We start from the raw sequence: 24,693 nt of genomic DNA on the forward strand, positions 1-24,693 counted from the left end.
TAAGTTATATTGTATTATATTGTTATGTTATGTTATATTGTTGTTAAGTTATATTATATTAATATGTTAAGTTATATTGTATTATATTGTTATGTTATGTTATATTGTTGTTATGTTATATTATTGTCATGTTCATTGGTGTCTTTTGTCTTCGTGCTCTTATTTTGAAGTTCAGTTTAGTCCTTGTTTCCTGTTTCCTGTTTGGTTTCTGTCATGTTCATTGGTTTCCTTTGATGTTGTGCTCTTATGTTGAAGTTTAATTTAGCCCCTGTTTCCTGGTTCCTGTTTCCTGTTTGGTTTTTTGTAGTCCTTTGTAGTTTGTTATTATGTTTGATGTTAACCCGGTGTATCTTTCCCTCCCGAGTTCCCTGTTCGTGTCTACCTTGGTCAGCTTACTCATTTTATGTTTCATTTCCCCATCGTGGGTTGTTACTTTGTGTTTTTCCTGTGTTGTTCACTTAATAAAGTTCAACTGCGTTTGGATCCGCATCTCCTCGTCTGCCTCGTTAATCATTCATAACAGAACGATCGACCAACTATGGATCCAGCAGTTATACGGGCCAACTGCCGGTTGCTCAACCTCAAACAAGAGGGCCGCCCTGTTGAAGACCACATCAGCGACTTCCTCGCGCTGGCGAAATTCACAGACTTCCCGGACTCAGCCCTGGTGGTCTTCTTCAGGGACACTTTACACGGTTCGCTCAGGGAGCGTTTGCCGCCGGCAACGCTTGGTTGGACTCTCCACGACTTCCTGGAGGCGACCTTACTGGTCTGCGGCTCACCCTACACCGTGGTCTTCGCCGAGGAGGATTCCACCTCTCCTCCCACTGTGGTGACTCCCCAGTCGTCCTTGGCGCTTCCTGTCGCGCCAGCCCCACCTGTCAGCGAGCCCGTCCCCACGCCAGTCGCCTTCCATGAGCCAGCGCGGCCCACTGTGTCTGCCCGGAGGAGGGAGAGAAGACGGGCTTCCGCCTCCCGGCCCGCGCCAGCCCCGGTCTGCGAGCCAGAGCCCACGCATGTCACGGTGAGCGAGCTAAAGCCCACGCATGTCACTGTGAGCGAGCCTGAGCCCTCGACCGACCCCGAGCCAGTGCCTGTAGCCTCAGACGTCAGTGAGCCAGTGCCGTTAGCCTCGACCGTCCCTGAGCCAGTGCCGTTAGCCTCGACCATCCCTGAGCCAGCACCTGTAGCCTCGACCGTCCCTGAGCCAGCGCCTGTAGCCTCGACCGTCCCTGAGCCAGCGCCTGTAGCCGTAACCGTCCCTGAGCCAGCGCCTGAAGCCGTAACCGTCCAAGAGCCAGCGCCTGAAGCCGTGACCGTCCAAGAGCCAGTGTCAGTAGCCGTGACTGTCCAAGAGCCAGTGCCAGTAGCCAGGTCCGTCCAAGAGCCAGCGCCAGTGGTCGTGCCCATCCTAGAGCCAGCACCTCTCGAGCCTTCCAGTGCTCCTCCTCCCGAGTCTTCCAGGGCTCCGCCTCCCAAGTCTCTCGAGCCTTCTAGGGCTCCTCCTCCCGAGCTTTCCAGAGCTCCGCCTTCCGAGTTTCCCGAGCTTTCCAGAGCTCCGCCTTCCGAGTTTCCCGAGCTTTCCAGAGCTCCGCCTTCCGAGTTTCCCGAGCTTTCCAGAGCTCCGCCTCCCGAGCTTTCCAGAGCTCCGCCTCCCGAGCCTACCAGGGGTCCGCCCCTCAAGCCTCTCGAGCCTTCCAGGGCTCCGCCTCTCAAGCCTCTCGAGCCTACCAGGGGTCCGCCCTTCAAGCCTCTCGAGCCTCCTAGGGCTCCGCCTCTCAAGTCTCTCGAGTCTTCCAGGGCTCCGTCTCTCAAGCCTCCCGAGCTTTCCAGAGCTCCACCCTCCGAGCTTCCCAGAGCTCCGCCTCTCAAGCCTCTCGAGCCTTCCAGGGCTCCGCCTCTCAAGCCTACCAGGGCTCCGCCCCTCAAGCCCCTCGAGCCTTCCAGGGCTCCGCCTCTCAAGTCTCTCGAGTCTTCCAGGGCTCCGTCTCTCAAGCCTCCCGAGCTTTCCAGAGCTCCGCCCTCCGAGCTTCCCAGAGCTCCGCCTCTCAAGCCTTCCAGGGCTCCGCCCCTCAAGCCTCTCGAGCCTGCCAGGGCTCCGCCCCTCAAACCTCTCGAGCCTGCCAGGGCTCCGCCCCTCAAGCCTCTCGAGCCTGCCAGGGCTCCGCCCCTCAAGCCTCCCAGGGCTCCGCCTCTCGAACCTCTCGAGCCTTCCAGGGCTCCGCCTCCTGAACCTCTCGAGCCTTCCAGGGCTGCGCCTCTCGAGCCTTCCAGGGCTCCGCCCCCCGAGCCTCCTACGGCTCCGCCCCCAGAGCCTCTTGAGCCTCCTACGGCTCCGCCCCCAGAGCCTCTCGAGCCTCCTGCAGCTCCGCCCACGGGGCCTCCTGCGGCTCCACCCCCAGAGCCTCCTACGGCTCCGCCTCCAGAGCCTCCTATTGCTCCGCCTCTCGAGCCACTCAAGCCTTCGACGGCTCCGCCCTCAGAGCCTCTCGAGCCTCCTATGGCTCCGCCTCCCGAGACTCCTCCGGCTTCGCCTCTCGAGCCACTCAAGCCTTCGACGGCACCGCCTCCCGAGCCTCTTACGGCTCCGCCGCTCGAGCCACTCAAGCCTTCGACGGCTCCGCCCTCAGAGCCTCCTATGGCTCCGCCTCCCGAGCCTCCTTCGGCACCGCCTCTCAAGCCACTCAAGCCTTCGACGGCTCCACCCTCAGAGCCTCCTACGTCTCTGCCCCCAGAGACTCCAGAGTCTTCCTGGTCTCCGCTCCTAGAGCCTCCCACGGCGCCGCCTACCCCGGCTCCGCCTCCTGAGCCTCCTTCGGTTCCACCTCCTGAGCCTCCCTCAGCTCTGCCTTCTGGGGCTTCTGAGCCATCACCTCCCTCGGCTCCGCCTCAGAGGTCCTCCTTGGCTCCGCCTCACGCGGCTCCGCCCGGCCCCCTGTGGCCACTCCATCTCCTAGGCCACCAAAACCGGCCTCTGTCCTGTGGTCATCGCCCAGGTCCCCTGAACCGGCCCTTGGCCCACGACCACCGCCCAGGCCACCCAAGCCGGCCTCTATCCTGTGGCCTCCTCCCAGGCCTCCTGACCCGGTCCCTGTCTTGTGGCCTCCTCCCAGGACTTCTGACCCTGTTCCCGTCCTGTGGCCTCTTCCCAGGCCCCCTGACCCAGTCCCTGTCCTGTGGCTTCTCCCCAGACCTCCAGACCCAGCCCCAGTCCCGTGGCCTCTTCCCAGGCCCCCTGATCCAGTCCCTGTCCTGCGGCCTCCACCCAGGCCTCCTGACCCTGTTCCCGTCCTGAGTCCTCCCTCCTGGCCTCCTGACCCAGTCCCCGTCCAGTGGCCTCCTCCCAGGTTCCCTAAATCTGTCCCTGCCCGGTCGATACCTCCCTGGCCCCCTAACCCTCATCTCCACTTGTGCCCCCGTGGACTGTCTCACCTTCATTCGTGCCCTCGTGGACTGTCTCATTTCCCCCCCGGACTTCCTATCTGCCCCTGGCACCTCCCGGACCTGCCTGTCTTGCCCTCTGTGCCCCCCGGACTTCCTGCCTGCCCAGTGTGCCCCCCTGGTCTGCCTGTCTGCCCATGTGCCCACTTGTACTGTCTGTTTGCCCCTGGTGCCCTCATGTTGTTCTTCCTGTTTTTTTTGTTTTGGATCGTCTGGAATCCGATCCTTTGAGGGGGGGTTCTGTCATGTTCATTGGTGTCTTTTGTCTTCGTGCTCTTATTTTGAAGTTCAGTTTAGTCCTTGTTTCCTGTTTGGTTTCTGTCATGTTCATTGGTTTCCTTTGTTGTTGTGCTCTTATGTTGAAGTTTAGTTTAGCCCCTGTTTCCTGGTTCCTGTTTCCTGTTTGGTTTTTTGTAGTCCTTTGTAGTTTGTTATTATGTTTGATGTTAACCCGGTGTATCTTTCCCTCCCGAGTTCCCTGTTCGTGTCTACCTTGGTCAGCTTACTCAGTTTATGTTTCATTTCCCCATCGTGGGTTGTTACTTTGTGTTTTTCCTGTGTTGTTCACTTAATAAATTTCAACTGCGTTTGGATCCGCATCTCCTCGTCTGCCTCGTTAATCGTTCATAACAATTATATTGTTACGTTAAGTTATATTGTATTATATTGTTATGTTATGTTATATTGTTGTTATGTTATATTATATTGTTATGTTAAGTTATATTGTATTATATTGTCATGTTATGTTATATTGTTGTTATGTTATATTATATTGTTACGTTAAGTTATATTGTATTATATTGTTATGTTATGTTATATTGTTGTTAAGTTATATTATATTGTTACGTTAAGTTATATTGTATTATATTGTTATGTTATGTTATATTGTTGTTATGTTATATTATATTGTTACGTTAAGTTATATTGTATTATATTGTTATGTTATGTTATATTGTTGTTATGTTATATTATATTGTTACGTTAAGTTATATTGTATTATATTGTTATGTTATGTTATATTGTTGTTATGTTATATTATATTGTTATGTTGTGAAATATTATATTATATTGTTATGTTATGTTATATTGTTGTTATGATATATTATATTGTTATGTTAAGTTATATTGTATTATATTGTTATGATATGTTATATTGTTACGTTAAGTTATATTGTATTATATTGTTATGTTATGTTATATTGTTGTTATGTTATATTATATTGTTACATTAAGTTATATTGTATTATATTGTTATGTTATGTTATATTGTTGTTATGTTATATTATATTGTTATGTTAAGTTATATTGTATTACATTGTTATGTTATGTTATGTTATATTATATTGTTACGTTAAGTTATATTGTATTATATTGTTATGTTATGTTATATTGTTGTTATGTTATATTATATTGTTACGTTAAGTTATATTGTATTATATTGTTATGATATGTTATATTGTTGTTATGTTATATTATATTGTTACGTTAAGTTATATTGTATTATATTGTTATGTTATGTTATATTGTTGTTATGTTATATTATATTGTTACGTTAAGTTATATTGTATTATATTGTTATGTTATGTTATATTGTTGTTATGTTATATTATATTGTTATGTTAAGTTATATTGTATTATATTGTTATGTTATGTTATATTGTTGTTATGTTATATTATATTGTTACGTTAAGTTATATTGTATTATATTGTTATGTTATGTTATATTGTTGTTATGTTATATTATATTGTTACGTTAAGTTATATTGTATTATATTGTTATGTTATGTTATATTGTTGTTATGTTATATTATATTGTTATGTTAAGTTATATTGTATTATATTGTTATGTTATATTGTTGTTAAGTTATATTATATTGTTACGTTAAGTTATATTGTATTATATTGTTACGTTAAGTTATATTGTATTATATTGTTATGTTATGTTATATTGTTGTTATGTTATATTATATTGTTACGTTAAGTTATATTGTATTATATTGTTATGTTATGTTATATTGTTACGTTAAGTTATATTGTATTATATTGTTATGTTATATTGTTGTTATGTTATATTATATTGTTACGTTAAGTTATATTGTATTATATTGTTATGTTATGTTATATTGTTGTTAAGTTATATTATATTTTTATGTTAAGTTATATTGTATTATATTGTTATGTTATATTGTTGTTATGTTATATTATATTGTTATGTTATGATATACTATATTGCATTATATTATGTTATATTGTTATGTTATGATATATTATATTGTTGTTATGTTATATTATATTGTTGTTATGTTATTTAATTTTGTTATGTTATATTATATATATATATATATATATATATATATATATATATATATATATATATATATATATGTATATATATATTATAGTTTTGTTTAGGGATGCACCGAAATTTCGGCCGCCGGAAATTTTCGGCCGAAAATGGCACTTTCGGTTTTCGGCCAAAAGAGAAAAAAGGCCGAAAATACGAGCCGAAAATATATACCTCCTCGCCCCGCCCCTCAGATTTCACTCTGGATCGATCTAGCCCTTATCACAGCGCTACCAAACAAAGGCCGATCATGTCAGTGGTGTGGAAATTCTTCAAAGTTTCTGATAAGGACATCACATTTGCGATCTGCAGTGTTTATTCAGCAGAACTTTCAAGATATATATATACAGAGTACAGCAAGAGATTCTACAGGAAAATGCCACAACTAGCGCAGCTACACCACAACTTGAGACGTATTTATCTGAACTACGCCAGAAGCGACAATCCCCTTGACTACGGGCGCATAAACAATCCCCTTGACTACGGGCGCATAAACAAAGACCGCTTTCCTTTGCTTGCGCGGATTGCGCACAGGTATTTATCTGCCCAAGCACCAGCACAGAGAGTGAGAAACTGTTCAGTGCAGCATCTCATGTTCTTGATGAGCTTTCTGACAGGAGAGACTGTCAGAACGTTTAGCAACTTTTGTTCTTGAAGAGAAACCTGTCACTTGTAGTTAAATAGAAAGCGGTCCAATATGATGTGTAAAGCAATTACATTACACTTGTTCTTCACTTGAGGATACATCTGTCGTTTACAGTTGCCTTTGGATTTAGTTCAATTACTGCTGTTTTGCACAATAATGTTCACTTAAAGTGTACATACGTTTACATAAACAGAATAGAGCACTGATCTATATATATAATTATATATTATAGTTATAGATCAGTGGAATAGAGGCCCTCTGCCATTCTGTGTTCTGCCTTTTTGTTTTAATTAAAATTACTGTTGCATATTTAAACTTTTTGAAAGATGCTAGCTAAGTTCATTACTTGACTGTTGTTTTGCATATAATAGTTTTCTAAAACTTTACATTATTTGGATAATTGTTAATAAAATCTGTAAAATTTGATTTTTACAGAACTGAAAGAATAATATTTAATATAGTTGTAATATATTTTTTGTCCAATTTTGGTGTTACTTTCAATAAAAGTGTGATTATTTTATTGGTTTGTAGTTTTTCAATTCAGATTAATAAATCTTTATTGATTAATTCTTTTTTTTTAAATAGGTAAAAATTTCGGTTTCGGTTTTCGGCCAAGTGCATCCTGGATTTTCGGTTTCGGCCCAGAATTTTCATTTCGGTGCATCCCTAGTTTTGTTATGTATGTTATTTTATATAATATTGATATGTTATATATTATATTGTTATGTTCTATTGTATATATTTTGTTATATTATATTGTTATATTATAATATATTATATTGTATTATATTATGTTACGTTATGTTATATTATATTGATATGTTATATTATATTATATACCACAGTTAGTTCCGGTCCTCAAATCTGATTGAGAGGCGTTCCATGAGCACTGACGGTCTGACAGGATCAGCACTCGGACGCTTCACTATGTGTGTATCACTACGCTTGTGTCCGTGCCTTTCTAAACTAAGGCGTAAGAGCAGTATATATCTGTTAGGAGTGAAATTACATATGTTAGCCAGCAGGTGGTGGCAAAATATAATTTTTGTGTGTAATATGAGCCAGTTGGTGACGTAAAGTGAATCCGCTAGTCATTGTTTACATAGTACAGCGCTCAGTGATCGCTCGTTTTACCACTACATTACTTAAGCCAGGACATTGTTTTAAACGGCTTTAAATGAACAATTTCAGGATTAAGGCTTATTATAGCTGAGAGACACACCAGACTGTTTGATTACAGAACTCGAGGCGCTTACAGAGTTTCCACACTGGATACACACCGTTTAAAAATGGCGGAGGAAATCCGCCACATGTTATGTTATATTATATTTTTATGTTATATTAATTGTTATGTTATATTATATTGTTATGTTATATTATATTATATTGTTATGTTATATTATTTTATGTTGTTATATTATATTATATTGTTGTTATGTTGTATTATATATTATGTTATGTTATATTATATATTATGTTATATTATATTATATTGTTATGTTATATTATATTGTTATGTTATATTATATTATATTGTTATGTTATATTATTTTATGTTGTTATATTATATTATATTGTTGTTATGTTGTATTATATATTATGTTATGTTATATTATATATTATGTTATATTATATTATATTGTTATGTTATATTATATTGTTATGTTATATTATATTCAGGTTGGCTGGGTTCCAAAAACAACAGTGTAAATGTAAAGTGGACCAAAACTAAAGTTGACCAAAGAGAGAGACATATTTCAAGTATTTGGAAATATTTTGATATGTAAAATATTCATGTCATTTTACTCATGTTCCAAAATTTAGCAAGTTTTTAAAGCCCTAAAGCAGCGTTTCTCAACGGGGCAGTACCGCCCCCTAGGGGGCGTTTGGACAGTGTTGGGGGGGCGGTGTGAACGAGGCAGCAGAGAGGGGGGCATTGTTGCCAACTTTGCGACTTTTTCGCTATTTTTAGCGACTTTTCAGACCCCTTTAGCGACATTTTTTCAAAAAAGCGACTAGCGACAAATCTAGCGACTTTTTGGACAAACCTTAGCAACTTTCCAAATTCCAAATATCGGCAGTACTGCAAGCGTGAGGTCTTACTTCCCCGCTGCGTCTGCTCTGTTCAGTGAGTGGCTGAGAGGAGCAGCACATTCCGTTGACTGCACGCCAGCGGACATAGACATGAATGAGCTGCGCATGTGCACGCTGTGTTAGCAGGAACCAATCAGTGATCACATAGCACCTGCCTTCTCCTTTGTTTTAATTCAAAACATTTAATTTGACCATTTTTTCTTGGCATGCGCTTATATTCACTACTAATCAGAGTTTTAGTTCATTCCGGTTCGGTTTCTGAACTCTCCGACTTCAGATCGTATATTTACAGACTCTATACATTTTACTTATCCAACCACAACAATAAACCTTCTTCAAACTCATAAACATGTAACGTTAGCTAAGTTCCGTTCCGTTCCGTTGTCTAACAGAAAATATGTAATTGAGAAGCGTTTTACTGGACATTCGGCTATATACTTATATAAAAACAGTGTGAGCACGGTTTAGGGGAGATAACCGTTATTATAAACTGAAGTAGGCTACAGTACCGACAAATTAGGCAGAATGCAAATACGACGCGATGACGTCATTAATATGCTAATGACGCATGACGTCATCTGGTGACATTTAGCTACTTTTCGAGCAGGCTTTAGCTACTTTCCATTGAAAATAGTTGACAACACTGGAGGGGGGCGCTCAGGCACAAATGGGGGGCGTTACTCAGAGGTACTCAACAGGCGGCCTGCGCAAAAATCTTTTCAGCTCTTCTCCTTAGCCTATGTCTTCGTCTTGCTCGGATTACTGCTGCCACTTCACCAGGAGGATATGCCAGGAGAGCCGCTTCCTAAGTTACACATGCTTTTAAGAGGCGGAGAATTTTCAGCGCAAAATAGAGGCGCGCTTTCACCGGCTTTTTCTGTACATAACGCGGAATACATAATTAGGCGCATAATTAGTGCTCAGGGCTCACACTAGTGACCGTAATTAATAAAAAAAAAAGTGGCTGTTTTTGACGTCGTTTTTTCTTCGGTTCAGTTCAGGTGGCCGAGCTGTTGTCGTCTTTGTTCGTCATTTGAAATCAAATGACCGTTTGTAGGCTATTCAAATTTGAAGCCTAGTATATATTGCCTAATTGAGTGCAGAACGACCGCTGCTTTTTCATTGGCCATTTAGGTTAGTTACGTTATTGTTCACGTGATTGGTTCATCTTAAAAAAATTTGTGTGTGAGCCTGAATTTGTTTGAATTTCTAAATACATTTGCAATACCTTTCAAACAATCCATGTGTTTTTGCATTTTTTCCAAACACAATATTACTCAACTTGAGGCTTTTACATGTAGTTTAAATACAATAAGAAACTTCTGTTTCAGTTTTTTTACCAAAACTCAGGCTTCAGGTATCAGTGTTGCAATTGTTTGGCTGTAATAGTATTTCTGAAGTGTTTTTTTTTTTTTTAGGGGTGGGGGGTTAGAAGGATCATGAAGAGGTCAGGGGCGTTTGTTCAAAAAAGGTTGAGAACCACTGCCCTAAAGGAATAATATGTCCCAATTTTATTATATGGTTTAAAGTTAAACATCCATAAATTACTTCTTAGTATCTGTGTATTAAGCACATATACACCTTAAAAAGTATGAAAAATAATCATATCAACCATAAAAAGTGCCCTTAAACAGGTAATCAATGAACAATTATTGATATGACAATTAATCGTCAGCCAACTTTCATAATAGTGACAGCCCTACACCTATCAACTTTTAAATGGATGAGAACATGCTACACGGTTCTTTTTTGGTTATGTCAAAAGCAGTGTATCCAATCAAACTCTACATTGTTTTGGCACATCTACAGACAGATCAGACAGATGCCAACATGGAAAGGTCACGTGACATGCCCTCACCCTCAAAAACATCAACAAAACTACACAAGGTGAAAGAATATACAGAGTATATAGAGTACTTTAAATACGGGTTACAGTTTTGGTACTGTGTTATGTTGCCACTTGATGCCAATATAAAACCTGGTCCTGAAGCAAAACTAGTTGCAAACCACTGTGCTTCTGTTTGAAATGTCTACCTTAACGATAAATGTCTCCTTGCTTATCAAACTTTCCACCATCAGCACCTGTGGAAACACACAAAAACACACATTTATTTTTGATGCCTCTAAAATCTGAGCTAGTTTCACTTCTTTTTTATAGAAAATGAGTGACTTTCACTTTCACCTCATATATAGAACATTGACTGAGAGGTCATGAAGGGCTTAACAAAGAGCACATATTTCACACATACCTTATCAATAATTCGAGTTACTCTGCACATGGCCAGATTCTCCACAGGTGAGCTGAGGTGTCTGATCGACCGAAACCGTAAGCTGCTGTAACCCTGACAATCAGAAAAAAACTATATATAAATGGATTTTGTCTTTGTGTTGCATCTGAAAGTCTCAGACAACAAAGCCGAATATACAGTTGTATTTGTGCATCTCTTGGATATCTTTAGTGTGCAATATACATCAGACGGACAGTTAATGGAGCAGTCCGTGAGCACGCCGAGACTATTCTCTACAACAAAACACTGAGACTTTCATTAGGAAACACACATCTGGGGGATTATACAACATAAAGCAAGATTATAGTAACACAACATGAGAGCTTACAGTAATATATAACACAGACATTTGGTTCTTCTTGCCTCTGTTAAAGAGAATGAAGGACACTATAGAAAGCTGGAACCAGTTCTGTTTTAGTAGTTTTGTTCTGAAGTAAAAATATCTAAACATGTAAAAATGACATTCCTAACGTGTATTCTTATAACAAGAAAAACTATAGTACATATATATATATATATATATATATATATATATATATATATATATATATATATATATACAGTACCATGCAAAAGTCTTAGTCTGTCCCAAAAATATTTGTCTTCAGACGGTTATTCTGTATATTTTGCTTTTACTGTATCAGTAGAAAATATCAATTTTAGATTTCAACATTCTCTTTGCAAACAGAAGAACAAGGAGCCCTACAAAAGATGCTCAGATCTGAACATCATTGAGCCCATCTGGAATTACATGAAGAGACAGAATAAATAGATAGAAGAACTGTGATGAATTCTCCAAGAAGCTTGAAACATCCTATCTGCCAACAACCAAGAGAAACTGTGTCCAGGTGTATGTCGGAGAACTGGTGCTGTTCACATTTTACTAAAGTGCCTAAAACATTTGCAGAGTACTATACAGTATACAGAATATATGTACAGTGTATATATATATATATATATATATATATATATATATATATATATATATATATATATATATATATATATATATACACCACAGTTAGTTCCGGTCCTCGACTCTGATTGACACCATCCTCACTCGGATGCTTCACTGTGTGTGTGTGTCACTCCGTTGTGTTCATGCCGTTCTAAACTACAGTTTAAGAGCAGTGCAGATCTGTTAGGAGTTACTGTAATTACCACATATCTGTTGCATATCTGTAAGGAGTGAATCCGTTATTCATTGTTTACATAGAACAATGCTCTGTGAGTTTCCACATTGGATACATACTGTTTAAAATGGCAGAGGACATCACTGCTTCTATAGTAAATGACATTTGCACACCGGCTACCCCGAAATAGAGAGGAATACCCCGCTTGGACGTCTATATTCCACTGAGAAAGCTGACCTTCAGAAAGCTGTAAGCATCTCCGATTGGGTGTGGCAACAGGTGATCCACATGCTCCATCTCTCTCTCTCTCTCTCTCGCTCTCTCTCTCTCACACACACACACACTAATCCATCCGTCTATCCTTGTTTATCCAATGACTTGTTAGAAACAGCACAAGCCGTGATACTATTTATGATGTGAACATTTTGAATTACTAATGCAGGTTTGAAGCATCATTTGTTTTGAACAGCAACAGCAGATTCTGATCGGTCGCGTAATAAAGTAGTTCCATGCAAAAATGCGTTTTTATGCCCGTACTCAGTTTTTCCTAATTTTTTTAAATGTACTTGTTCATTGAACTGTTGTATATAAGCAATATCACACTCGCAATCATGCTATATGACCCTAAATCAGCACTGCTGTAATTACATACGGCACTCGGCCTGTGTCCGAATCACAGCAGTGCTGATGTAGGGCCAAATTGCACTCTTGCTCGTGTGATATTACTTAAATATTTTTTTTTCTTCGGTGTACTGTGTTGTGCTATGAGACCAGCTTAAACCAACAAAAACCAGGAAACCAGCTTTTCTTTTTTTAGATTAAAATGTATTTTCCAGAAGGGCTAAAAACACCAAAAACCTTTCGTTTGCCCTGTTCTTAGTGCAACTGCACTTACAATCAGTATGACTAATAAAAGTGTTTCGATTTGTTTTGATTTATATCAAAATGCAGATTTGGGCCAGTCTGGTGTAGTATTGTTAGTAGGGAAACTGTTGCAAAGGACTTTTAATGAGGGCAGAAACATTTGCAACGGAAATTTTTTGTAATGGTAGAATGTGGTAAACATTTATAAAATTAACATTACACAGACAAACATGGTCTCTTATAATCACGTTACTATACCTACACATTTGCAGAAATTCTGTGGCTTGTTGTACGTATGGCATCAGTTTCCTGGTGAAATGAACACTAGAAGCGCTACAACAGCAATCACTTTTATTCTCATTCACACAAATCACGGGTAAAATGGCAGATTATCATTCATAAACACTTACTTTTGACATCTAAACACGTTTACTATAGTCAGGGTTGTGAAGATTACTTTTGAAATGTATTCCACAACAGATTACAGAATACATTCTATAAAATGTAATTTGTAATGTATTGTTACATTACTCAAAGTCAGTAAAGTAATCTAAATAATTTGGATTACTTCTTCAGCACTGGTAGATATTTTCACTTGATTTGACTATAAAAACAAAATACACGTTAAAAATACATTCTCTGAAAAACCCCAATATCTGATGCAGTGTTGTTTCTAAAACAAGATTAATTGATTTTTAAATATTTTTACAGTAAAACAATACAAAAATTATTATCAAGAATATGATTTTTGCCCTAATATCAAAGATCTTACAAGAAATAATGATCTAATGTGAATTTCCTTGATAAATAAATATGATTGTGTCTGGTCACATGTGCATGTAAAATGGCTGGAAATAGCATTTTAGCTCAGCGTAAAGATGACAATTTACACAAGGTTTATTTCTATTTCTTCTGCTCCAAACTTACTTCAAACGTACTTCTCTGTCTGCTCGTATGAATGTAACACATCATAAGAAAGTGTTTCACCGCTGTTCAAATGCACTTTATATCACATAATTTATATGTATAAATGTTTTCCATCTGAAAGGACTAAATATTAAATCAAACAAATGACAATAAAATGCAAAATAATCTCTTCAGTAATCAAAATACTTTTTAATGTAACTATTCTAAATACCAATGATTTAAATTGTAACTGTATTTACTTATATTTTGTATTTCAAATATGTAATCCCGTTACATGTATTCCGTTACTCCCCAACCCTGACCCATTTTAACATTTGCATTACATAACAACCACATTTTCAAGCTTGTTCGAGTAAGATCATATTGTGCGGTAGCTCGACTGATAGAATGTTGTAATTATGATGTAAAGCAGCGGGTACGAGTCCTGAAGAGCACGAGTCGAAGCGTGAGCCGAAAGTAATTTTAGTTACAGCAGTTGTGCTTTTTAATCTCAGATTTGCCTTTTCTGACACTATGGGTTAGGTTTAGGTTTAAGGTTTAGGGTAGGGTGGTCGGTTTTGTTGATTGAAAACTAGGTAGAGCATTAAAATTAAAAACCTCTTCAGTTTTGGAACTTTGTTTAGTGCCACACAGTGGACATTTCACCTCGCAACTGCCGCAATGTGTGTAATGGACCACATAATATTATTATACAAAACTTGTGCCACAATTTTCATGAGATCTGGCTCAGAAGCAACGCAATAAAGCCAAAAGCGATTAAAGCCTTTGAGTATTATCCTGACCACCTGCGACTGTGACAAGTGACAGGACATTTTATTTTCACTGTCTTCTACTTCTGTGGCACCACGCTGGGAAGCCCCACCCACAGAGAAATCTAACTGGTGCAATGTCCTGATCCAAATAACTGTATATTCAAAATCAACAATGTTCTTATTGGCTGTGATTGTGTCATGCTGTGCAGCAGTTTTGGGTTTAGTGAGAACAGACAAATTACTTGATGGTGGAAAGTTATTGCATCACGCCTGTTTAGGACGCAGCACTACATTATGCTTATATATTATTGAACATGTGTCACCTACTCCTAAGTGAGCGGATCCTTTAGTGATGTTGTCCTGTAAGTAAGAGATGAAGATGTCCTCTGCTCTCTTCAGATATTGAGTGGTCTTCCGCTTCACGGCCTCACGTCTCTCCTTGTTTGGATCCACTGAAAGACACAGTGAAGAGACATTACTTGACCCATAACATGGACATTATTTAGCTTTTTTCTAATGTTCATCCATGGAAGTCCTGTGTCAGACTTTAACTCATAGAATGTTTTTTGTTCTTTGTGATCAAACAACCAGCTAGTGATAGTAGGCAGAGCACTGGAGTTTTATGGATTACTGGCGGGCCAAAAAATAAAAAATAGCCACACACATCATTAATTTATCTGTACACACATTTTATCATCACATGAGAAATTACAGAAATAAGCAAAGGTTTTATTACAGTTTGTATTTTGACCTAAATTATATTACATTATTATGAATCCCAGTTCTCAGAATTCAAAATATGTTGAGAATCAGATGCAAGTGCTTGGATGTAAGTCAGATACATATTTGAAAACCACATTTGAAAGTGGCCCAAATCTAATCTCACAAGTGATTTTGCTGTTTTACTGAACACACGTGCAACAAGTACTGATATGTGCCAGATAATTGATCAAATTAAGAAAAATATCTGATCTTTTTATTACTATTTGTCGACTAACAGTGTCCATCAGCGTGTGTTCATGCATCACAGGAGATTGTCATTCAAATCATTCAAATTCATTTCCAGCACATCTCAAATTCTGTTTTGTGTTTAATAGAATTATGTGATGGAAATGATGCTGATTGGAACTATATTTGTAATAATTAGTATTCCTATAATGGATTTTCATAGTTTAATATTGAAAGTCTGTGTCTCGGACAGGACAAAACAGTGAAATCTATATATAAAAGACATTTGAAAAGTACCAAAAATAAATGATGAAGACCTGGTGAAAAGTTCACAATTCGGTTTTGAATGAGACCAGTAAAAAATAAATTTAAAAAGCTTAAATCTGTTTGTCATGAACTAGCCCAAAGTTAAAGAAACAGCCTTATTCTGTGTGTATTTTGAGAGTTTTTGTGTATCAGTGTTCTTATACACTGTCACAAATGTTCTATTTCTATATAATCTTTTGATATTTCTACATGCAGTCTTTATGGCAGCCATATACCTGGAAGATATATTTGACCAATGAGAATAAATGGAAATGACACTATACCTTGAACTCCATTTAGCAGCAGATCCACTCCGTTCTTATAGTAGCTGAACGCAGCTTCATAATCCTCGTTGATTTCTCTGTCCAGTGCCATTCGAATCTGTTGAGCTGCGTCGACCAGATAGTCTTTCTTTGCCATGTTTGTCTATCAGATGCAACAAACGTCCACAGTAACCAGATGAAGGATCAGTAAATGTAAGATCAGTGAAGCAGCTCATTTCTGCTCATTAAAGACTCTTCCAGCAGCCACTTCTCTATTGCATTCACACACATGTGGATCAAGACCAGCTTTCTCCTGCAGAACAGAAGAAAAATTTACAATGTAGTATAAGACGAGACTGTGTGAAATATTCAGTTGTTTTACACAAAGGCTCTTGTCTTGTGTGGCTTTAAACTGTAGTATGTAAAATACCAAAGCACTGCAAATGTCACTGGGAACACAAAATAAAGAGATGCACCAATGCAAAACTCCAGTTGGAATAGTTTTGTTTGTAACCAGGTAAAACAATAAGTACACTATGGTGTGAACTCTGAAAATATAATTGTAAAAAAACATGCTTACCACGGTAAAATTACAAATGAATAAGTTAGTGCTGCAGTAGACCACAAAAAATAATTAAAGTCACTGGCCAATATTATATAAACTGGCAAGCAATTAAAAATGTCAATGATAAATAAAAACATAATAATAATACAAAAATGTCACCATTAAAGGAATATTCTGAGTTCAACACAAGTGAAGCTCAATCAACAGCTTTTGTGGCATAATGTTGATTACCACCAAAAATGTATTTCGACTCGTTCCTCCTTTTCTTTAAAAAGGCACAAATGAGTGTTCCAGTGAGACACTTACAATGGAAGTCAATGGGGTCCATTTTTTGAGGGTTTAAACACAGAAATGTGAAGTTTATAAATTTATAAAAGCACATTAATTCTTCAGGTAAAACTAATTTATTATTTGAGCTGTAAAGTTGTTTAAATAACAGTTTTTACTGTTCTTTTAAGGTTTAAGGTATTACATTAATGGCAACAACATTGTAAAATTGTTTATATGTTTTACACAGAAAATGTAAATGATTTAATGACAGTAAAATCATGTTAACACACATAGTGTTTATGTCTTGAGTATATACTTCTGAAACAGTGAGTATTTTAATGTTTACAGATTAAACCCCATTGATTTCCATTGGAAGAGTCTCACTGGAACACAAATTTGTGTTACAAATGCTGTCGATTGAACTTAACTTGTATTGAACCCAGAATATTCCTTTAATTGTGTTTGGCGTTGCCCGATATCAAGCCATTGATTCCCAGATTATTTTAAAAATCCTGCTCAGTTTTTGGTAAATGAAAGTGAAATCCACAAACACAGGGAAACAAATTATGTCCTCCAGGCATATTGATATTGACCATAGTTTCCGCCTAAATACCGTAGCTACTACACTTTCACCTCAATATAACTGTAATAACTTCGTATTAGCCACTGCTGTCACTGAAATTAAATACAGTGACAAGACACGAAATCAACGACAGTTTTTAAAATTGTATATTCATGTTTTATTGTTTTACAACATAGCGTTTTATTAGAAATCGTGGTTTGTTTTGTAAGGCTTCAGTGCGTAACGTGAACGCATGACTGCACGCAGCGCATGTGACGTCACTCCTGCGTCGCGTCAGGGAATTCTCAGCGCGTTTCCTAAATCCCATTGTTTTATAATGATGATGATATCATGACACGGCTGTCTGAAGTTACACAGTAAATACTGCTCTGAAATTAATCCGCGAATCAAAACATGACGTTGAAGCTTTACGCCTACTACAATAGAGCGTTTATTGTTTCTCATACGGTACTGTAGGAGTTCCATACGCTGTCACGCGTTTAAAGCTGTTAACGGTAGTCGACATACACCGACCTGACAGAAAAATACAAAAGAATCACAAAACGCACCTTCATCTTCCTTCTCACAGCAGCATCAGCACCAGCACACACGCTCCTGCAAGCTTCACAAAATCAGGAAGAGACCAGATACGCTTCCTATTGGCATATCATGATGTCACCGAGTGACGTCACCGCGCCGCCGTACCTGGAGGGCGTAAGAAATCAAGAACTCCTGCATCATTTTTGCTATTTCATGTGCTTGGTTGATTTACTCCTAATAAATCTGTATATCAATTCAATTTGATAAATCACATTCATGTGTTAGTTCAATACTGAAATATTTCAATATAACATGCAATACACAAATATAAATGTTATGTAGCTCCATTGTGTCAATTTATATTGGATTTTTAAGCAGGTTAAACCATTTAATTTATTTTTTGTAATTTTTGAGAAATTATGTGAATTTTGTGAATGGTGAAATATAAACTTCTATAAAGTTGTTACTCATCTCTTTGTATTATTTTGTGTGTGACCAGGAATGTCAGGAACCCCCTTAAAATCATTTTTATATGGCCTTATTTATTATTGTTGTTTTAAATCTATTTATCTACAGTATTTTTTGCTTGGATTAATATATATAAAGGTATTATTCGTTTCTAATTATTATTTGTATCTAACAGATCATGGATTGAGGTACACAATTAAATACAACAAATCTACTCAATTAGCTCATTGAATGGCTGTGAAATTTAGATTGATGATGGAGTGAAAATTTGTATTCTGTTGTAAATAATAGGATTATTTTGTTAAACTATTTAAATCATTAATGCAGATTTTAAAAATATCCCCAGCAATATTTTAAATATTATTATTACTGTTCTTGTATATCTATATATTGAATATGTCTTTAAAATATTCAGAAGACCAAAAACTAATAAATTATATCTAGAACAATTTGGCTTTATATTTAATTATTTTAAAATGATCTCTCTTTCAGTGTGTGTTGAGTGTGTGTGTGTGTGTGTGTGTGTGTGTGTGTGTGTGTGTGTGTGTGTGTGTGTGTGTATTTATCACTTTGTGGGGACCAAATGTCCCCATTAGGATAGTAAAACCTGACATTTTTGACCTTGTAGGGACATATTGTTGGTCCCCATGAGGAAAACAGCTTATAAATCATACTAAATTATGTTTTTTGAAAATGTAAAAATGCAGAAAGTTTTCTGTGAGGTTTTGGTTTAGGGGGTTGTGTTGGGTTAAGGGGGTGTGTTGGGTTTAGGCGTTGTGTTGGGTTAAGGGGGTGTGAGGTTTAGGGGGTTGTGTTTGGTGTAGGGGTTGTGTTTGGTTTAGGGGTTGTGTTAGGTTTAAGGGTTGTGTTGGGTTTAGGAGGTGTGTGAGGTTTAGGTGTTGTGTTTGGTTTAGGGGTTGTGTTGGGTTTAGTGGTTGTGTTAGGTTTAGGGGTTGTGTTGGGTTAAGGGGGTGTGAGGTTTAGGGGGTTGTGTTTGGTTTAGGGGTTGTGTTGGGTTTAGGGGTTGTGTTGGGTTTAGTGGTTGTGTTTGGTTTAGGGGATGTGTTGGGTTTAGTGGTTGTGTTGGGTTTAGGCGTTGTGTTGGGTTAAGGGGGTGTGAGGTTTAGGGGGTTGTGTTTGGTTTAGGGGTTGTGTTGGGTTTAGGGGTTGTGTTAGGTTTAAGGGTTGTGTTGGGTTTAGGAGGTGTGTGAGGTTTAGGTGTTGTGTTTGGTTTAGGGGTTGTGTTGGGTTTAGTGGTTGTGTTAGGTTTAGGGGTTGTGTTGGGTTAAGGGGTGTGATGGGTTTAGGGGTTGTGTTGGGTTTAGGGGTGTGTTGGGTTTAGGGCTTGTGTTGGGTTTAGGGGCTGTGTTGGGTTAAGGGGGTGTGTTAGGTTTAGGGGGTGTGTTGGGTTTAGGGGTTGTGTTGGGTTAAGGGGGTGTGTTCGGTTTAGGGGTTGTGTTGGGTTTAGGGGGTGTGTTGGGTTTAGGGGGTGTGTTAGGTTTAGGGGTTGTGTTGGGTTTAGGGGTGTGTTGGGTTTAGGGGTTGTGTTAGGTTTAGGGGTTGTGTTGGGTTTAGGGGTGTGTTGGGTTTAGGGGTTGTGTTAGGTTTAGGGGTTGTGTTGGGTTAGGGGTGTGTTGGGTTTAGGGGGTGTGTTGGGTTTAGGGCTTGTGTTGGGTTTAGGGCTTGTGTTGGGTTTAGGGGCTGTGTTGGGTTAAGGGGGTGTGTTAGGTTTAGGGGTGTGTTGGGTTTAGGGGTTGTGTTGGGTTTAGGGGTGTGTTGGGTTTAGGGGTTGTGTTGGGTTTAGGGGTGTGTTGGGTTTAGGGGTGTGTTAGGTTTAGGGGTTGTGTTGGGTTTAGGGGTGTGTTGGGTTTAGGGGTGTGTTGGGTTAGGAGGTGTGTTGGGTTTAGGGGTTGTGTTGGGTTTAGGGGTGTGTTGGGTTTAGGGGTGTGTTGGGTTTAGGGGTTGTGTTGGGTTAAGGGGGTGTGTTGGGTTTAGGGGTTGTGTTGGGTTTAGGGGTTGTGTTGGGTTAAGGGGGTGTGTTGGGTTTAGGGGTTGTGTTAGGTTTAGGGGTTGTGTTGGGTTTAGGGGTTGTGTTGGGTTTAGGGGTTGTGTTGGGTTAAGGGGGTGTGTTAGGTTTAGGGGGTGTGTTGGGTTTAGGGGTTGTGTTGGGTTAAGGGGGTGTGTTAGGTTTAGGGGTTGTGTTAGGTTTAGGGCTTATGTTGGGTTAAGGGGGTGTGTTGGGTTAAGGGTGTGTGTTAGGTTTAGGGGTTGTGTTGGGTTTAGGGGGTGTTTTAGGTTTAGGGGTTGTGTTGGGTTTAGGGGTTGTGTTGGGTTAAGGGGGTGTTTTAGGTTTAGGGGTTGTGTTGGGTTAAGGGGGTGTTTTAGGTTTAGGGGTTGTGTTGGGTTTAGGGGTGTGTTAGGTTTAAGTGTTGTGTTGGGTTTAAGTGTTGTGTTGGGTTTAGGGGGTGTGTTGGGTTTAGGGGGTGTGTTGGGTTTAGGGGTTGTGTTGGGTTAAGGGGGTGTTTTAGGTTTAGGGGTTGTGTTGGGTTTAAGTGTTGTGTTGGGTTTAGGGGTTGTGTTGGGTTTAGGGGTTGTGTTGGGTTTAGGGGTTGTGTTGGGTTAAGGGGTTGGGTTGGGTTAAGGGGTGTTTTAGGTTTACGGGTTGTGTTAGGTTGAAGTGTTGTGTTGGGTTTAAGTGTTGTGTTGGGTTTAGGGGTTGTGTTGGGTTTAGGGGTTGTGTTGGGGTTAAGGGGTTGGGTTGGGTTGGGTTAAGGGGGTGTTTTAGGTTTAGGGGTTGTGTTGGGTTGAAGTGTTGTGTTGGGTTTAGGGGTTGTGTTAGGTTTAGGGGTTGTGTTGGGTTTAGGGGTTGTGTTGGGTTTAAGTGTTGTGTTGGGTTTAAGTGTTGTGTTGGGTTTAGGGTTTGTGTTGGGTTTCAGTGATGTGTTGGGTTTAGGGGTTTTGTTAGGTTTAGGGGTTGTGTTGGGTTTAGGGGTTGTGTTGGGTTTAGGGGTTGTGTTAGGTTTAAGTGTTGTGTTGGGTTTAAGTGCTGTGTTGGGTTTAGGGGTTGTGTTAGGTTTAGGGGTTGTGTTGGGTTTAGGGGTTGTGTTGGGTTTAAGTGTTGTGTTGGGTTAAGGGGGTGTGTTAGGTTTAGGGGTTGTGTTGGGTTTAGGGGGTGTGTTGGGTTAAGGGTGTGTGTTAGGTTTAGGGGTTGTGTTGGGCTAAGGGGGTGTGTTAGGTTTAGGGGTTGTGTTGGGCTAAGGGGGTGTGTTAGGTTTAGGGGTTGTGTTGGGTTTAGGGGATAGAATATAAAATTCATACAGTATAAAAATCATTATGTCTATGGAAAGTCCCCATAAAACATGGAAACACAAGTGTGTGTGTGTGTGTGTGTGTGTGTGTGTGTGTGTGTGTGAGAGAGAGTGTGTGTGAGAGAGAGAGAGAGTGAGTGTGTGTGTGTGTGTGTGTGTGTGTGTGTGTGTGTGAGTGAGTGAGTGTTTTGTATGTGTGTGTGTGTTGTTATTCCATTTGTGTATCTATGCACATGTAATAACACTTATGTTTTTTTCTCTCGTTGCAGAATGTGAATGAAATAAAAACACATCTTTTGTTTTGTGACAGTAATGTTAAAGGGTGGAAATTTAGCAGGCTAATCGTTAATCGGTTGCTACATGAAAACACGAGAAACGTTTGATTAGACCATCGGCGGCTTCAGTTAAATCCCGTTAAATTGTGAAGTGATTAATTGACGGTTTTTGATAGTTAAGATTACACGAATCAGCAAGTTCTCGCTCATTTTGTGGTGATTTACAATCAGGCACTGAATTGACCAGTCGCTCAGGGGTCCTTGTGTGCTTGAATGGGAGTTTGGATTCAGCAACAAACGGAGCAGACGCGAATGTAAAACTGTGTGAATAACTGAATACATCTACACTGAGAAAGCAGATATATAGTGTGAACCTTGACAGACTTTGCTGCAGGTTTGTTTTATCATGTGGTAGTTTTATAAAGTCATTCCAATACCCTCTATAGCTGACCAGTGTGCTGCATTCACATGATGTAGTCCAAGCAAAATTTCGTTTAAATTTCCAATATTGAGCGTTTTGTGTCTGGTATAAAATTCCTTAAATACCTTTTTTCTTACTTCTGACCACTGGAAAGCTTGAAAATGAATCTTCTTCAAACTGTGTTTTATCTCTATGTTAAGACGTTAATCACATGAAAATCTTAAAATTACTCTCATTTCTGATCTTCAAACAGTCAATCTGCTGTGCTCCCCTTTTCATTTCCACCATTACTAAAAACACATCAATATTTAAGATAGGCATATACGTCATTGTCTGTCAATATATATATATATATTACTTTCTTAATAAGCCACTTCTTCAGTTCTGTGTTTTAAATTCTACAAATAAGATTTGAGTCCTTTTAAAATGAATTGTGTGACTCTTTTGCTCATAAATGGCAGTGATGGCACAGTTTGCTCTGCACACTGAGGTGAAGCATTACATTGAGTCTGGCCTTTACCATCTGAACACAGTCAAAGGAGGAAAAGTCAGGAAAAGAACTGTCAGAGCTACGGCCAAGGATTTCATAGTAAAAGGTAAAGGTCACAAGATTCCTCAATTCTTCCTTGTGTTCAACAGAAATTACATGAATGTGAGTTTACAATGACAGAATATTAACTTTTTGGATGACCTGGCCCTTTAATATTATTAGTGTTGCAAATCACTTGAACGGTGCAAATTTTTAATTCTCATGTTATTTAGATGGACAGCTGTATTACACAGGCAGAAATGGTACACATCGTCTGGTGGTGATGAATACAGAGCAAAAGGAAGCAGTGCTTCGGGACTGCCATGAAAACGCAGAGACAGGTCGACATCAAGGCCAGAAGAGGACATTCGCCCTGATTACATCATCATACTACTGGATTGGCATCAGTGCAGATGTCAACCAGTGGGTGAGATGTTTGATATTGATGTTCTGCTCTTGTTTGTAGCATTACAAACACTTACAAATTGAATGGTGACTGGGTCTGTCAAGTTCTGAATGAAAACAAACACACCAGAAAAGTAGTCCATATGACTTGTGCACTACATTTCAAGTCGACTGAAGTAATATGGTAGTTTTGTCTGCCAAACAGACCCAAATTTAAGTAATTCTGAAATGGACTACAAATGTTGTATGTACTACTCCGAGCATGTAATACAGGTTTGGAACAGTATTAGGGTGAGTAATATATGACAGAATTGTAATTTTTGTATTATGTATTCCTTTATTTTTTTCAGATTGCACGTTGTCCTCAGTGCAAGTTGAAGAACACTATTGATACAACCGTTCCGGTGTTGAACACTGTCAAAGTCACCAAACCGTGGACTGTCTTAGGTCTGGGTTTGATGGGACCTTTTCCAGTCAGTCTTCAGGGGAACAGTTATGTGCTCACAATGGCTGACCTCTTCACGAAATGGGTCATCGCAGAACCCTTGAAGATTAAGACAGCAGCTGAGGTGGCGGCAGTTGTCATCAACAAACTGTTTGATTTTGGACTGGTGGAAAACATAATCACAGACCAAGAGAGAGAGTTTGTGGACCAGGTTATTATTACTTTTAATAATTTTACTGTTGTTGATATTGTTGGTGCTATTTGCTAAGGCAAGCAGCACTACATTGCAAAAAATCATTTAGGTAATCAGGATTTTTATATGGTTTTCTAGTAAAACCATCAAAACATACATTTAAACCAGATAAATATACTTAAGCAAAATTGCACAAGATAGTTCCCTTTCAAGTTGGTCACTTCGATGCTGCATCAGTAGCTGATGCTATGGGAACCTCCTCCCAGGAGTGACGATCTCTGAAGCCCTTTAAAATCATGCCAATCTATTGCAGGGTTCGTACGGGTGCTTGAAATCCTTGAAAATGCTTGAATTTTGATGTTGTGTTTTCAAGGTTTGAAAAGTGCTTAAATTTTGGATAAAATGCTTGAAAATGCTTGAAATTGTATTTTTTCCCCACAACAAATACCTATGTGACTGAATAGTCTGTTTATTAAATGGAGAAATAAAATGTTAGAGAGCCTAAAATGAAAACTGCGGTGCTGCGTGCATGTGTGACTGGCACTGCGATCTGCCGACGTGTGACTCGCCGTCCGCCCCCATGATGAAACCACTACTGCAACATGCCGGGAGGTTGTCGTTTCAATGAACGTTGGCTGGAAGATGCGAAATTCAAATTATGGATTAAACGGGGACAAACTCCACGAGTTGCCTCGTGTAAAGTCTG

At 39.5% G+C, this 24,693-nt stretch overlaps 1 protein-coding gene across 1 annotated transcript in view; it reads right to left on the bottom strand.

The window, feature by feature from the left end:
* LOC127662126 (ribosomal protein S6 kinase-like 1) overlaps nt 1-18,077 on the bottom strand; it is a 35,434-nt gene extending 17,357 nt beyond the window's left edge. Inside the window, exons 1-5 of the mRNA XM_052153156.1 lie at nt 17,973-18,077; nt 16,028-16,319; nt 14,817-14,941; nt 10,775-10,867; nt 10,560-10,607 (exon numbers count right to left, since the gene is read on the bottom strand). Of these exons, the coding sequence (XP_052009116.1) occupies nt 10,560-10,607; nt 10,775-10,867; nt 14,817-14,941; nt 16,028-16,163 (402 nt within the window). The 5' untranslated portion in view covers nt 16,164-16,319; nt 17,973-18,077. The remainder of the gene's footprint in view (nt 1-10,559; nt 10,608-10,774; nt 10,868-14,816; nt 14,942-16,027; nt 16,320-17,972) is intronic.
* Between the last annotated feature and the right edge of the window lie 6,616 nt (nt 18,078-24,693).

The sequence above is a fragment of the Xyrauchen texanus genome, chromosome 22 (assembly GCF_025860055.1).
Source record: "Xyrauchen texanus isolate HMW12.3.18 chromosome 22, RBS_HiC_50CHRs, whole genome shotgun sequence".
NCBI classification, from domain to species: domain Eukaryota; kingdom Metazoa; phylum Chordata; class Actinopteri; order Cypriniformes; family Catostomidae; genus Xyrauchen; species Xyrauchen texanus.